The sequence below is a fragment of the Mastigoproctus giganteus genome, chromosome 2, assembly GCF_048544385.1.
Source record: "Mastigoproctus giganteus isolate SK-2022 chromosome 2, ASM4854438v1, whole genome shotgun sequence".
Lineage (NCBI taxonomy): Eukaryota > Metazoa > Arthropoda > Arachnida > Uropygi > Thelyphonidae > Mastigoproctus > Mastigoproctus giganteus.
This window is the reverse complement of record NC_143576.1, coordinates 175333152-175350227: the sequence shown is the minus strand read 5'-3', so window position 1 is coordinate 175350227 and position 17076 is coordinate 175333152. Positions and strand designations below refer to the sequence as shown.

The following is a 17076-nucleotide window of genomic DNA, read 5'->3' as shown; positions in this document are numbered from 1 at the left end:
GCCCTTTGTGATTAAGTAAAAAAGACTACTGGTCATTTATGCAGATGATACAAAGAATAGTTTCATATCATCTGCATAAGAAATTATTATTAGTAGTAGCAGTAGCATATGATGCAAGAAAGCAAGCTTTTAGTACTGGCCAAAAAAAACCTTCCCAAATCATTTATCCGTACCCTCCAATATTCTGTCTAGTTCTTCATTGAATTTATTCAAACTTCCCACTTCCACAAAACCGATGGAAGTTTGTTCCAACAATCAACCGCATTCTAACAACAACAGGATAGATTTGTGGAGACAACCTACACATGTATCCTGTAACCATATTTCCTTAATTTGAACCCTCATGTGTGTAGTCTGAGAAGGAAGAAGAATGTCATCAGCATTCAGCTTGCTGTATTCTATTTTTTGGTTATGGTTTCAAAGAGATGAAGGATGATCAAGTAAAGCTGTGAGCACTGCTATGGAATAATCACAGATAACTTCATGGTATAGCTTTTATCACTGCATAATAGAATAATAGTTCTATTTAATGTCATTATATTTTGCAATAGGGACTGATGTGGTAATATTACTAAAACTTACAAAAGGAGGTAACACTAAACCGCATTACAGATATAGCAAATTCTTGCTGTCCTTTAAAAGGCTAAACTTGGCAAAGTGTGTTTCTGTTTCTAAGTACTAAGTGCTAAAGTTAAAAAAATAAAATAAGGAAGACAAAACAAAGTAACACCCATCTCCAACAATGCAAATGCATGCCTCCCAGCCCAAGGAGATGCATGTCCACTCTCAACAAAGAATGAAAACCACTTTTTCTAAGTGAATAAAAAAAGAAAGAACTACCGGTTCGAGGGGACAGCAGCACTTGTGAACTCCAAAAAATAATTGTATTTCAGTCATTGACCACTATCCAGCAAAGTGCCAATGAATGTCCCTGTAAGATCTGAATCAGACAGTAAATAACAAACAAAACAAAATATGGGTCGGCAGCATAGTGATTGAGAGATCCTGACATGAGAAAACTCACTATTCTCTGTGACTCTCTGTGACTGTTGGTGTAAGTTTCAATGTGCGAAGTACAAACTTGACTAAAATGCACCACATTTCCATGTTGTGTTAAAGTGATCAAAAATACCAATTTCACTAGCAACTTCACAGATATTTAAACATCAATCATTCCTGATCAGATCATGAACATGAGTGACTGAATCACTGGTTTCTGAAGTTGAAAGGCGACAGAATGAGGACGACTTTCAACAAGCAAGTGGCTCTTTTTAAAGTCCTCAAAACACCGAAACATCTTTGAATTTTTCATTATATATTCTTTGCAAACTGCTTTTTAACATTTTGTGAGTTTCTCTTGCACTATTCCCTAATTTTAAACAAAATTTGATGCTAATTCACTGCTCACTAAAAATCAATCATTATAAAATGCAATGAAATACATAAAATACCATCTATTAAAATATGCTAATTCAGAATGGCTGCTAATAAATGGGTGATTAGTCATTACTACTTTTAGAGGAGTCACTGAACATGTTACGACAAGTCACAACTCACTATAACACTGCAATTTCAAGACATAGTCAGCCTCCAAACTTTCTGATCACACCTTATATTTTAATTATTTTGTGAAATTAATGGATGAAGATGGCAGATAGCAATTATTATTGACATATAGTCAGATTTAAATGGAAACTAATGTTCAACATCAAGTGAAGCTTGATTTTGCACGTTTTTTTGCTAATTTAATTGTTCAACAATTACATTTAGCAAAAAAAAGGTCACAGCTCTGATTTCTCCCCTTGTGTCTGGAGTCGAAAGAATATAAAGATCAACTGACTGAAGAGTGCTAATCAGTGAGCTTTTTAATTTTTCACAGAGTGAAGAAAGAGGTTTAAAGTTTCTTGATATTATTACATGATGAGTCAAATTTGTTGATATTAGGTTCACTTAAAACATCCAAGTTGCAGAGAGTGGTAGATGGCAATGTTATTCAGTTATTTATTCTTTATCATGATGAAAGAATTTCAAAATTATTCAAAAAAATAAAACAAAATCTTTTTGTATTCTGATACAGCTGTTGTTGTTGTTATTTGGTTTTTAGGAGCATTAGCAACTAAGGCCATATTGCTCCATGATATGCGGTGGTCATTCCCTGACCTTTCCGCATACTCCGTATTTGGTGGTGACGGGCTCGAACCCCGGTCTAATCGAGAAGCGTGTGCTACGCACTGCTCCTTCCCACCTGGCTACGGAGGCGCTCTGATACAGCCCAGAGGTGGCTAGAGGAGTTGACATCATCACTGTAACTGTTTCTTACAGCCAATATGCTAATAACAGTTATCAATAGACTGCCCATGTTTTGTGAAAGCGTATGGCTCAATATTGCAGTGTGCATATTTTCATGTGTACATTATCATATGACCATGATAAGTATTCAGATCCTCTGTTCTGAACTTTCCTTAGGGAATGATATAGGTACCATCTCCAATCTTGTCAAGAAATTCAATATGATAGGAATTATAGTTTACAAGAGCAATTTGATCAGGAATAAGCCAGACCTCAGTAAGTACATCAAAGGAATTACCAGGGTAATTATAATCATCAGTGTTGTTTATTAGTGATTCAGAATGGAAGCTCAACTATATATAGATTTATGTCTCTCAAAATCAGGGTTCAGCACAGTCACAAACTTGTTTTATCCTGCATCCTTACAACTCATTCTGCTATATAATTCACCTCTTTTTCTCTATTTTCCCACCATTAATCAATATTAAATGCTTATTTTTCCTAAATATAGAATACTATTTCTCTTAATTTAATCATTCCAGAATCTATTATACATTATCAAAACTGTTCTTGAATATGTATTTGTTCGTGATATTTGGCTCTAGTTTTGCAAAGCGAAACCATACAGCATTCGAAAAATCTCAACCAGGGATCAAGTTTACCAGAATTTAACGAGTTCATTTTTAGATATGAAATTAAGTAATTGATGCATTAGCACAAATGGCTAATAGACATTATAAATTATTATAAGCACAACAATAACAATTGAACCAGTAATGCAACAGATAAAAGAATTTAGTGTGCTGTTATTCCTTTGAGTATAATGTGATGAAATATCGATTTAGAGTTTGTTTGTTTTTTTCTAACTATTCCTGGACTCTTTTAGTAGAAAGGTTTAATGAAGTGATATAAATGAGAGATATAAAATCCTAAAAGAAATTTACTGATTAAATAAACTAACAGCATCTGTGATTCACTTGACTCGCAAATATCATAGACAAGTCAGTCAGAATCCAGCAAACCTCTAGCTACTTTGCATATGTATCGCAGAAATATATTTGTGTAATCATAGTTCTAACTCTCAACATTTATAACATGCATTTGCAAACTTCTCTGAATTCAATCAACTTTTCAAAAACATTTATTCCAAACTACATCGTCATTACAAGGCAGTACTTTAAATGGTATACCAGGTTAGGTTGACTTGTTTTATATATTTATAAAAATAATATTTTTATTCACAGTTTTCAAATTTTCTCTGTAACATGTTATTTCTTTCCTCTAAATTTTTAAACTTTTTTATATGTATTATTTACCTTTAGGTACATTATGCATAAAACTCTCATTGCTGACATCAAGGAAGTGGGGCTGAAAAATATAAAAAATGTACTGTACTGTACTGAAAATTTTATTCAATTTTCATGTATTTCATGTATTATCTAGGCAGTCACAAAAGGGGCAAACACATTTATCCTTTAATATTTTTTGTTGTTTTTCAGATAAAAACCATACTACTTTCAGCATTAAAGTTCATGCATGGGACTTAATTTTATTGTAGGTTTAATTTTTTCATATTTTATAATAATAGAGTTATTAAGGAATTCATTTAGTTCTTCTTCGGACACTTTGTATTATTCAACTAATGAAGTATAAAATTCTTTTTAATAACTGTAATCAACTCATTTCAAACTATCTTTGTAAGAACTATAAGCTGAAATTATGAAAATTAAATTTAAAAAATACATAAAAACAACAAATAATATTAACAAATGTTAATGCTTTATCAGTCACATTTGTACAGCCATGTACTGCATAAATTATAATCAGTATTGGCATTGAGACATAAAAAAAGGTTTTTGGTAGGATATGAACAAATTTTGGGTCATATCTTGTTACGGGCATGAAAGTAAGTTTATTTTATAGATTTTGGGGTACTAAACACGGAAATGGTGCTTAAAATGACAGATTGACTCTTGTTTTCGAAAAAAGTAGTTTTTTTATATTTATACAAGGTATTTTTTATTTATATGGCAATAAGCTGTAGCTATGAACATACCAGTATTAAACAGGGCACCCTTTTGCCTTTTGTTTGTATTCAGCTTTGACAGCATCCCTTTTCAACATCCAACAATAATTGGCTAACATGGTGGTACTCCTTTTGCTTTTGTATATTTGTTCCATTGCTGCAATGTCTTGATGGAAGCACTCACCATGTTCATCGCTGATGGCACCACAGTTTAGTGGGAAGAAATCCAGGTGTGAGTGCAAGAAATGCATTTTCAATTACTTGTTGCACCACAGTTTTTTGTAAGAAGTAATGAGATCTTCCACAAACTGCCTGTAGTTGCTGGCTTTAACATTTCCTAGAAAACCAGTTGAAAATTTTCAAAAGGCTTTGCACACTGATTTCTCACTATCAGTAAGGACACATTCGAACTGTTTGTCTTTGAAAAGTTCTTATTTGTAGACCAATGAAAACTCCACCTTAATCTTCTCTATACTGTCTTGAGAATTTCTCTTGCAAGTATGTGAATGCAGGATCATTCACAAAATTTTTCATGAGCTCCAGTTTGATGTGGAGTGGTGGAAGCAAATTGTTATTTGGATCTACCAGAGGTTCGAATGCTACGTTCTTCATTCCAGGTGTTAATGATTTTTGTTGAAGCCAACTCCTCTTCTCATAGTGCATATTCTTGGCACAACTATCACACTTGCAGGGAAAGCAATACTTAGTGTAACCTTTTGTAGTCCTAATAAAATGGCAATTACCTTTAAATCACCACATATCTGCCACTTATACTTCTGATAGTGAACACCTAAAAGGTTGTTCTCCATGTTTGCACGTTTCATTTTTGTGGATGGCATATGCAAGAGGTATCGAAGGTAGCAAATTTCCATTGTGTAATAACACAGCCCTAAGGCTAACCTTAGAAGCGTCTATAAATAGTTGTCATTCTTCGGGAACATGTCTCATGTTTATTGCTACCATTAGACCATCAACATCCTTATACACAGTGAGTTCTATTTGAGAGAATTTATCATAGTCTTTATTTCGAGTATGAAATGCTGTCACTTTCACAGAATGATCTAGAAGATTCCACTATTGTAACCTCGAGGCCAAAAGCTCTGCCTTATTCTTCACCAGTTCGAAATCTCTGATGAGGTCATTAAGCTCACTTTCTATGATCTTATGTGTTTCAGAAGGATAAAGGTTTGGACAAAATGGTGAATCCCTTGACGTAGATGGCTACTGTACTTCTTTGTGTATATCATGTTGATGTACATGTCATCTTCATCTGAGCGTACAGAAAAATGGTCGGGAGGTTCAGAAATAGGTAGTACTTCACCGTGAAGCACGGGACAAATTGCAGATGGTATATTTGGGTATGACACTGTTCACTTTTACTTCATTGTCATCCCTTTTTTAATAGGAGGCACCATACAGAAGTAACAATCTGTGACATGACCTGTTGGCTACCTCTATATCATGGGCACCTTGAAAGGCATAAAATGTCCCTTTTGATTCACCCACACGTTGAGTTTTGATGAACAGGTACTGCAGCATATGTGTGGAGCCCAGGTCTTGTGGTAATTAATGGGTGCTGCTCTTCGTGGACTAATGCTATTAGTGAAGTCCCACAAGGTTCAGTGTTGGGTCCTCTGTTGTTTTGTATATTTATCAATGATATTGATGAAGGTATATCAGGCTTAGTATTGAAGTTTGCAGATGATACAAAGGTTGGCAGGGTTGTTAATGACAGTAATGGCAGTGTGCTACTGCAACAGGATCTAGATAATTTGGACAGATGGGCTAAGAAGTGGCAACTGAATTTTAACCTTGACAAATGCAAAGTACTGCATATGGGTAAAAGTAATCCCAGAGAAATGTACCAACTGTGTGGTACTACACTTAAGGTGGTAGAAAATGAAAAAGACCTGGGAGTAATTGTGCAGTCAGATATGAAGTTTTCTGAGCAATGCAGACAGGCTGCCAGGCAGGTAATGGGGTTTGTCAATGATATATAGGAATTTTGCTAGCAGGTAAAAGGAGGTGATTGTCCCTCTGTATAAGGCAATGGTCAGGCCACGCCTTGAGTACTGCATACAGATCTGGAGGCCTCATTTTAGGAAGGATGTAGATTTGCTTGAGCGTGTACAGAGAAGGGCAACAAGATTGGTGAGAGGAATGAAGGGATCCTCTTACCAAGAGAGGCTTAAGTTCTGCAAATTGCAGTGGCTGGAGACTAGGCACCTGCACTGGCCTCTTCTTGAGCCCTGTGGTCTGATTGAGGTATATAAGGCCTTGAATGGGTTGAGCACACTGAATTCTGATGGGATTCTTCCACTTGTTCAGATTACGAACCTAAGGGGGCATAAATTCAAATTAAGAAAAGACAGATGTAGAATAGATGTGCGGAAATTTGCTTTTAGCCAGCGGGTGGTTAATTGCTGGAACAAACTTCCATCTGTCGTTGTGGAAGTTGATAGGTTAAATAAATTTAAGGAGGAACTGGACAGGCATTTGGAGGGAATGGTGTGATTTTTTTTTTTTTTTTTTCGGGCTGATGCTGCATAAGCTCATATACTTGCTTTCTTGCATCACATGCCACTACTACTACTTTACACCCAAAGTACAAGAATTATGCCTTTTTTATGGCTCACGTTAAGGGATGCTTTCTTGAAGCTAACGCGACTTCTTCACATACGTAATAGGACTATTCACACAATTATGGGGTATATTAATCTTACATGACACAAATACTGTGCAAAATGTAGGACTCTCATAGAGAACAACCATTAACTGAGAACAAATCACCTAGTCATACAACAGAGTTGAAGATGCATTTGAGGCGACAACTTATCATGTGACGCAGAGTAAGGCGACAGTTGCTGATCAGGTGATAAGAGCATGGTGGTACTGAAACTGTGGCGTTGCCATGCATTTTGCCAAGAGCCATAGCTGATAACGTAGAGTAATTTGCTAATATGAGACCTCAACTGTAATTCAAAAAAAAAGAGCCAATTGACAAATTTTATGCTGCTGAACAGAAAGTGTTCAGCAGCATAAAATTTGTCAAGATTGGGTACTTTCATTTTCATAACATTTTAGTGTTTACCAGTGTTACTTATAAAAAGTAATAATTAAATATTGAGACACTAGTGCAGGGCAAGTTTAAGAGACCCCCAAAAGCTTTATTCAGGAATAAATAATTATTAGAAGGAATGCTCAAAACAGTGGATAAAATTTATTTATATTATGTTAGGGTAACATTATTTTGCCCATTCCTTCTAATAATTGGACCATTTCTTCTTTAACCTTTTATTGGTCATCAGTTTATTACAAATTTGGTATGCCTACTTAAGGGTTAAAACAGTGCACATATCATGTAACTAAGAAAAACTAACTATTCACCAACTGCTCCAGGCTAGCCAGAATGTACTGGTATTTTCAAAATTATGTAAAATCAATGAAATAAGAAAAAGTAACCAAGCTCAATTTTTTTTTTATTTTTTTTTATTTAATTCTAAGCAATTAGCCTAGTTGACGACATCACTGTAATTGTTTCTGTAAACCGATATGCTAATGACAGTTATAAATGTTAATATGATAATTATTTCTAATAATCTGGCTCAGAAATACCTTGCAGCACGCAGAACATTACTAACTTCACACATTTTTAGACATCTAAACAATTCCAGAGTTTGATGTATATTGTTGCAAAGTTCATAATTATTCTTTCAAGTGAAGTAGAACTAACAGAAAATTGCAGGAGCAGTGCAAGCTAAACAAGTTTAGAAACTGAAACATCCTTAAAGATTTCAGTTTTAGAAATGCCTTTCCACCATGTTACAAGAACTGTAGATTCCGCACTAGCACTGAAATAGGAAAAGTTCACATGCAATCATAAGAGATACACGATCACTGGCCTCTTCTTGAGCCCGTATATGAGCAGATTCCTTTTGCCTATTTGATTGGAGATGTGTAGCTGAACTTGTTTGAGAGTGTTTAATCCAACAGTAATCAGGTGAAATTACAATGACAGATCTTCACATTGGTTGTTTAAGTTGTAAACATAACATATTGTTTCATAGGATTGTGGCAAACCATGGAAGTGAAATTGATAATGATTACAACTTAAACAACCAATGTGAATCTCTTAATGCCACATTGTTCCAGTATTGACAGACTGAGTATTGATATAAACGAACTGACTGTTCCTTATATATTACAGGCAGCCTTAACTGATTTTGCAAAATCATTGTGCCAATCCTGCAGGTAGATTGTAGTTTCTGAAATACTTCTGGATTTTCATCACTCATTTGACGACCCATTTCAGTTGTATTCACATGTCAAATTACCTCTATCCTCCTCTAAACAGCTGCCAGAGCCAGTTTGGAAGGAGCAGTTTTTCCCATTAATCCAGCACTTAAATTCATCCCCAGTGTGTTCAATAGAATTGAAGTCCAAGCTATGAGCCATCAATCCTATGACCGGGGCTGTAGTGGAAGGTATACGTTGTATACCCTCTGGATTTTTTTAGGTGAATAGCATATACCTTCTGGATTTTGAAAGACTTGAAAAAAATATTATTAAAATATTTACTTAAAATTAAAAAATAAATTTATTAGAATTTGATTCTTTGGCAATAATTATAGTTTTATTTATTTTTAATATATATGCCATATATAATATATATATATATATATATATATATATATAGATGGGTATATGATCTATACTCTCTGCATACATAACATTCACAGAGTATACCTTCTGCTAATTTTACAATACAGCACTCCCTATGGCCCTCCGAGTGGTCAGGAGCGAGAGTGCAGTAGCACGCGCTCTTTGAGTGAACTGGGGTTCAAGCCCATGACTGATATACAGTTAACGTTTGTATTGATGTAAACTCTACTGACCTGGTGGTGCTGGAATATAAATAAGACTTGACCAATAGTGCATAATTGTCCACAATGTCCAAGTACACCATGAACTTCACTGGTTTCAGGCATTACCAATGACATACCAAGTCCAAGGCAGCTGAAACAATCCCATCAAATTTTACAGTTCCAATGAAGTGCAGAGAATCTCCAGTGCATTTAACAGAATGAAACTACATAACAAGACTTTCATACCATAGCACATTCTGTAACTGTTTACTGTCCAAGGATATCAGCACATGAACTGACTGTTCACGTGCTGATATCCTTGGACAGTAAACAGTGTCACAATATGATATATAATCGACAAAGTGAAATGACATTGCAAATGTCATTTCACTTTGTCGATTGTGATATTGGTTGTATGAGCAGCTACCCCTACTACTGAACCAAAGGCTCAGCTCCTTGCAGAAGATAGCCTCTTTGACTTGCTCTGTGATGTTTTCACAAATGACATGCATGAGGTGTGAAGTCCTCTTTAAGGTTAAAGTTTGTTGAACACATCCCATCTCATGAATACCTTCACAATGAGTTGCCATGGTATTGCACTACCTCGAATAAGTAACACTTCACCAATGGAGAAGACCATCAGGACTACCCCCCCCCCAGACAGCACCGTTTCAAAGTTTATAGGCCTATCATCGGTGGGTGGGCAGGTACCCTAGTGTTGCAATACTGACAACCTAGTTATGAAGTATAACTCCACAATATGTGAGATGCCTGATGGTGTGCATGGTTTAATCTAAAAATATTTCTTGACTAAATGCCTAATAGTATGAAGGAGTTTACTTACGCATGGGTAACGCACACATACACATAATTTCTACTACCAAGGTAGTTTTAATTATATCTCATATTGTGAATACGTTCACAATGAGTTGCCATGGTATTGCACTATCTCGAATAAGTAACACTTCACCTATGGAGAAGATTAATGTTACTTATTCTCGGCAGATACCACCACCCAGATGGCACTGTTTCGAAGCTTATTGGCTTCTCATCGGTGGGTGGGCAATTATAAGCTTCTGCCGTCTAGGTGGTAGCATCTGCCGAGAATAAGTAATGTTAGTCTTCTCCATAGGTGAAGCGTTACTTATTCGAGGTAGTGCAATACCATGGCAACTCATTCTGATCACAATATGATATATAATTAAAACTATCTTGGTAGTAGAAATGATGTGTTTGCACCTTCATTAATATCATTAATAAATATTGAAAACAACAATGGACCCAGCACTGAACCCTGGAGAACTCCACTAATAACAATATTCCACAAAGAGCAATGTCCATTGATAACCACTGTCTTCTTCCTCTTAACCCATTAACACCTATGAAAAAGCTACCTATCAAAACTCATTTTGCTCAATATTATGGTGAGATTATAAGTCAAGGAAACAAACAATACCAAAATTTCAAAGAAAATATATTTATTTTTTTAGAAAAATAGGCATCCTCAAATGGGAACATTAGGCAGATAAGTGGCATTTTTCAAAGCAGCCTTTTTCAATGCACATTGTCTAGCTTTTATATGACTGTTACACCTAGTTTTCATATGACAAATACAACATTTTGATAGACAATTAAAATAATTGTCTATCAATTTTTCCTGGAAAGCAATGGCTTTCATTAATTTTCATGGAACTTCTAGCTTTTCACTTCTTACTGCTTCTTGTTGATGCAGCATCTTTGAAATAACTTCGTACGATGTTTCAATGAAAATCTAATTGATTCATTTTTATCTCTGCTGTCATATGGTGCAACTTCCACGCATTAGTGATGGTCATATCTAACATGTATGTAAACAGGACCCACCACCATTTCTTGCCTCTTATTGCTATCCTGTATAAAGATATGATGCGGGTTGTTCTATGTTCACCTTAGCTTTTGCAGTTTTTGACCAATGTTTTATGTATTGTAATGGTTTAACAAAATCATAATTGGTAAAAATAGAATATACGTTGTTATCTTTCCATTTTATACATAATATGCACAGTTGACAACATCAAATCTATAGTCATAAGTACCTCTTTCCATTTTTTTCATTTCTTTAGACACCATAATAGGACAGCGTTGAACTCAATTGTCCCTCTTATTTTCTTCTTTTTCAAAAATATCATCAACGAGTACATTGTAAAATAAATGTCGAAGAAACTACGTGGTTTGATGGATCCGGCACATGTTCCAATAAATCAATAACCACTCTTGCACCTACAGGTATATATTCTTCACATTTTTGGTTTCTTTGGTTGGTTTTCCGCAATAGATGTCAAAAGCATAGCAATACCCAGAACAACTACTTACCATCCAAATTTTGTAACTGAACCTCACTGGTTCCCCCCCTTGTTAAACTGTTTGGCTGGATTATGTCCAAAATACTTCACCACTGACAGATCCTTGTGAAAAAAAACCCACTGGCAAAATTGTTTTATGAGTATATTCATTATTGGCCTAACTTTGTACATTCAATCTTGACAATTTCCAATTTCATGATTATTGGCCAGATGTACAAATCTCTTTATTTCTAGATATCGATCTCTTGACATGGCATTATAAATGCATGAGCCACCCAAGTCCTCATCCAGGCGACCAATACATTCTTTCTTGACAAAGGTTCTGATATCCTGTCAAAAGCAATATTGCAATAAAACTTCTCATTTCTTTGTTGGCAATAATAAATCCACGATTGTTTTTTTTTTTTTTTTTTGTCGAGCATATATTATCATTTGTTCTCATATATGGTCTACAATTTCACATAATGGTTCAACAAAATCATAATTGGTAAAAATAAGGTTCTTATAGTATAGGAACAAATCTTTTAAGTCATTTTTCACAGCATCTAACTCACTTATAAAACAAAGTTCATTTGTTCCGAAAGGTGCATATTCTGGATGTCTCTTCAACCATTTTGCTTTTTCAAAATCAAGATATACCGTTAAATCACTACCACTTTTATCTTCTGGAACATCACCTTCTTCTTCTTCTGGGGGTAAAACATCTTCATTGGTATTTTCAAATGAAATTTCCATAGAACCAGGAATTTCTTTTGGAAATGAATTAATGCCCTGTAAAACACCTTCATCGAACTCTTCACAATCTGTCAACTCATCCAAATTTGGAGGTAATATGCAAATTTCAAAAACCTTATTATTATTAGATTCTTGATTTGCAACGTCTTCAATAGCTTCCTTGAGTCTGGTATATTTCTTCTTGCCATAAAAAATCTTCAGTTCCATTATCACCCAGTTTATGATTCACTTTAAACAAAAATAAAACTTATATACAGTAAAGCCTAACGTACCCGTTTGAGGACGGTAAGTTATAAACAAAAAAAAATAACTAGAAAAAATGTAATAAATGAAATTTTGTTCATACTTACAGCATATATATTGTGTCTCTAAATTTGATAGTAAAAAACAATTTTACTATCAAAGACAATTAAAAAACGCTCTGTATTACAAAAAAATTTGATGATAACTTCAGTGAGTCACTAGAAAAATAAATCGGCCTCTTGCAATGGTTACAAGATTGGTACTGAAGATATCTGGCACTGACGGCGGTATATGAATCATTTCCTGATATTTATAGATAAACAATATAGAGAAATATTTCATGGAATTGCGAGTTTCAAAATAATAATATTTTGAATCAGCGTTCCCATACGAGTACGCCAGGAACTAATGGGTTAACCATCCCTTTATCCATAATAGTAATTTTCTCTTAATGCCACATTGTTCCAGTTTGTCCAGCAGGCTTTTATGTGCAACAGTATCAAAAGAAGCCTTCCTGAAATCCAAGTATATGATGTCAAAATTATTTTTTGCTTCCACTTCCTTGGTTACTGCATCATAGCAACCTATCAGACTGGTTATACAAGACTGCCTCTTAACAAATCTGTGCCGTGATTGCAGTATAACTGCATGCCTGTCCACATGGTTCAGCATTACTTCTTTAACCAGTGATTCCATTATTTTGGACTAACAGGACTGTAATTACTCGCGTCACCTTTTGATCCCCTTTATGTATTGGGGAGATATTCACACTTTTCCAGTCCATAGGGACCACCCTGAATCAAAGGATGCTCTCATAATTATGGCTAAGGGTTTGCTTACCTCCTTTGCTGCCTCCCTTAATATAATTGGATAGATTCCATCCGGCCCAGGTGCTTTTTATATGTTCATCCTCAACAATTTCTCCTCCACTTTCCTTTCAGTTATCACAAAGTCATTTAGCTCCTCATTAGGGTTTGATAAACTTCTGGCATCCCCTTCCTAAAGCATTCCTCATGTGTGAAAGTAGATGCAAAATACCTATTCAATTTGTCTGCAACCTAAGCAGAGTCATCAACAGTTAACCCATACACATCAAGTGGTCCAATATGATTCAACCCCTTCCTTCTACGGTTAATATCAGCATAGAAGTCTTTGCTGTTTTTCTTTGCATTCTTTGACAGAGACTTCTCATAATCTGCCTTAGCTTGCCTAAACTCTTTTGTGACTTGATTACAGACTAATTTATATCAACCATAGGCTTTTTATCACCTGATGTAACTTACTAGAACTGTTATTACAATCTTAATGTTATTCTAATTCCTACAGAATGGGCATATTTATTTGCTGATTTAGATCATATTGTGCCATCAAGCCTTATGTCTGTATAAGTGTATGTTCATGGGCCAATATGCATGTGTGCAGCTTAAGAAACCCTACTTCCTCTGAATGACAAACTAGTCTCGGTTGAAAACGACTTTAGAAATTCCTCCAATCATAGATGGGAATTGAACACAGATCCCTCCAAATGAGTGACAAGTGGCAAAACCACTAGGCTGTCATGGAGGATGGCATATTTTGAATTATGTTTTATTTCTTGCAAACTGTGCATTTTATCTTTTTATATTTATCTTGTAATTTATTTTTGATATATTAAGATGGTCATTTATTGACTGAGTAATATAATCTTCGTTAAGAATCTGTTGTACAATGTTTGTACATTTGGCAATAATAAAGTTAATGTAAGAACCTTGATACAGCTACTTATGCTAAAATGCTTATGCATCAATGGTTAAGAATGCACATGTTATGAGTCAATATGGCATTAATGTGGAGACAATGCCTGTGCCTACATCTTGTTCAATTTGATTAACCATGACAGCATACGGCATCATTTTCAACCCCAGTATCACATTTTTAAACAAAACCTTTTTTTTTTTTTTTTTTTTATTTCCACATCTTTGGGATATCATTCATATGCAACAGTCCTATCCAATCGATTCACAGCTTACAGGACTTCAAAATAAAACACCTTACAACTACCTTACCTACATCTCCTTATAAAACTCCTTATTACTTTAAGTCGATCACAATTTCAGGAGTGAAACAATTCTATTGCCATTCAGAATAAGCATCTCAGACTTTTTCCTACTGTGATAATTACCCTCCAAATAATCCAGTGAAAAGTTACAACTTGGCACCATAAATCAGTATAATGTCCTCTGACACATCAATGAGAATACTAGTATCATTTTTTTAAATGCAAATAGATGAACTTATAGAATTTTAAGTACAGATTCCAAATTGTAGGTTTTACTTGATCATACCAGTTTTTATGACAAAGTGAAGAATAAAACGCTTAATATCTATTACAAAATATATATGCATTTTGTTCAGCAAATAGTTTCCATATGAAACAAAGAAAGAAATGTATACAGGTACAATCACCTTGCTAAATTTATAATTTATTTAGTGATTCAGTTTTGTTGCCAATGGATGAATCTGTGCTGTTTTGAAACTCTTGTGCTCATCACATGAATCCCTTCAAACAACAGTAGTCTGCCACCACTGCTTCTTTTATACTGCTTTTTTTTTTTCATTACGTGATGTCTTGGTGAAGCCTTTGCCCTGCTTTTAAGTCACTGCACCAAGGTTCTGTGTAAAGTATTCAAGGTGACTAAACACAAAATAAAACTTCATACACATGTTGCAATAGATTTTATTTGAAATTAGTATGAATACTGTTGCCAAACTTCCCATAATTCTTTAATTTATAAATATCTAAAAAGTTTATTTAAATTTTATATTGGTGTACCTTTTATCTTTCAGTATCACTGATTAACCATTAATTTCATATAAGTTTAACAGTTAACCTATTATAGTTCACAATATTTGCCTGCAGTTTGACATTCCTGGTCTTAGAATTAGATTATAGATTTATTGTATAGTACCAGAAGAGCACAAATATATATATATATATATATATATATTTGTGCAAAAAAACACCTTCTCATTTTACTGTGTGTGTATATATATATATATATATATATATATATACAGTATATATTTTTTAACATCTTTTTGGTTCTGAATCACAACTTTTAAACCGTGATCAGTCTCTCTTTTTTTTGGTATTGTTAAGCCTCTTTCCATATCTTAATGATTTTACTGCATATTTCTACCTGTCATGTTTCTCCTAAAAAATATTCCATTACAATTTTATTTTTTTAAAAATGGAAAATTTTTGATTAAAACTTTTTAGCTGCAAAGTTTCATCTGAACCAACACACACATAACAAATACTAGGGTTGTCATTCTTATTAGCCATAGCATCCCTCATTAAAATCAGCAAGCAACAGGTGGGTTAATTAATAAAGGATTATTTTAAAGTTGTAAATAAAAACTAGTTACACTGAACAAATGACAACTAAACATTAGCTGGAAGTCAAAGTGATAAGGAATCTCTATCAACACCCCTGGATTTACTAAACTTTAGCTGTTAAGTAAGTTGTTAAGGTAGTGACAAATTTTTATAATCTTGAAAATTTAATTTCCAATCTTTTTAAATTATATTTTGTAAATTTTATTCTTCTCTAATATAAAGCTAATTCCTGTAAGTTATTATTTTTTTTCTTCTGGTATTTTGTATTAGTAGTAACAGTATTTGCTGTATAGTGCAAGGAAGCCACAGGCTTTTAGCATTAGCATTAGTTGAGGCATATGATGCAAGAAAGCAAGCTTATATAGCATCAGCCAAAAAAAAAAAAAAAAAAAACACCTTCTCATTTCACCCATCCAGTCACTCCAAATGTTTGTCTAGTTCTACCTTGAATCTATTTAAGATATCAACTTCTACAATGACAGATGGCAGTTTGTTCCAGCAATCAACCACCCACTGGCTAAAAGGCAAATTTCCACATCTATCCTACAACTGTCTTTCCTCAATTTGAATTTATGCCTTCTCAAGCAATTCTGAGCAAGAGGAAGAATTCCATCAGCACTGAGCATGCTCAAACCATTCAAGGCTTTATACACCTCAATCAGACTCACAGGTGCCTAGTCTCCAGACACTGTAATTTGCAAAACTTAAGCCTTTCTTTGTAAAAGCAACCTCTTTGTTCCATTTACTAATCTTGTTCCAGCAGCTCTACATCCTTCTTAAAATGAGGCCTCCAGACCTGTATACAGTACTCAAGGTGTGGCCTGACCATTGCCTTATCCCTGCTAGAAAAATTGCTGTATATCATTGACAAGACACCATGAGCTACTCTTGCAGACCGTCTGTACTGCTCAGAAACTTCACATCTGCCTGCACAATTACGCCCAGGTCCTTTTCATTCCCTACCATTGTCAGTGTAGTACCACACAGTTGATATATTACTCTGGGGTTGCTGCCTTCCACATGCAGTACTTTATCTTTGCCAATGTTAAACTTCAGTTGCCACCTCTCAGCCCATCTGCTCAAGTTTTCTAGATCCTGTTGCAGCAGCCTACTGTCATTAGTGTCATTAACAACCCTGCCAACCTTTGTATCATCTGCAAACTTAGACATTAAGCCTGATATACCATCATCAATATC

The 17076-nt window shown here is 34.6% G+C and overlaps 1 protein-coding gene across 1 annotated transcript in view; it reads right to left on the bottom strand.

Annotated features, from left to right (window-relative positions):
* The window catches only part of LOC150089767 (uncharacterized), a 118031-nt gene that overhangs the window by 22066 nt on the left and 78889 nt on the right, over positions 1-17076 (bottom strand). Inside the window, exon 4 of the mRNA XM_090368796.1 lies at positions 3606-3657. Coding sequence (XP_090224922.1) covers positions 3606-3657 — 52 coding nt within the window. The remainder of the gene's footprint in view (positions 1-3605; positions 3658-17076) is intronic.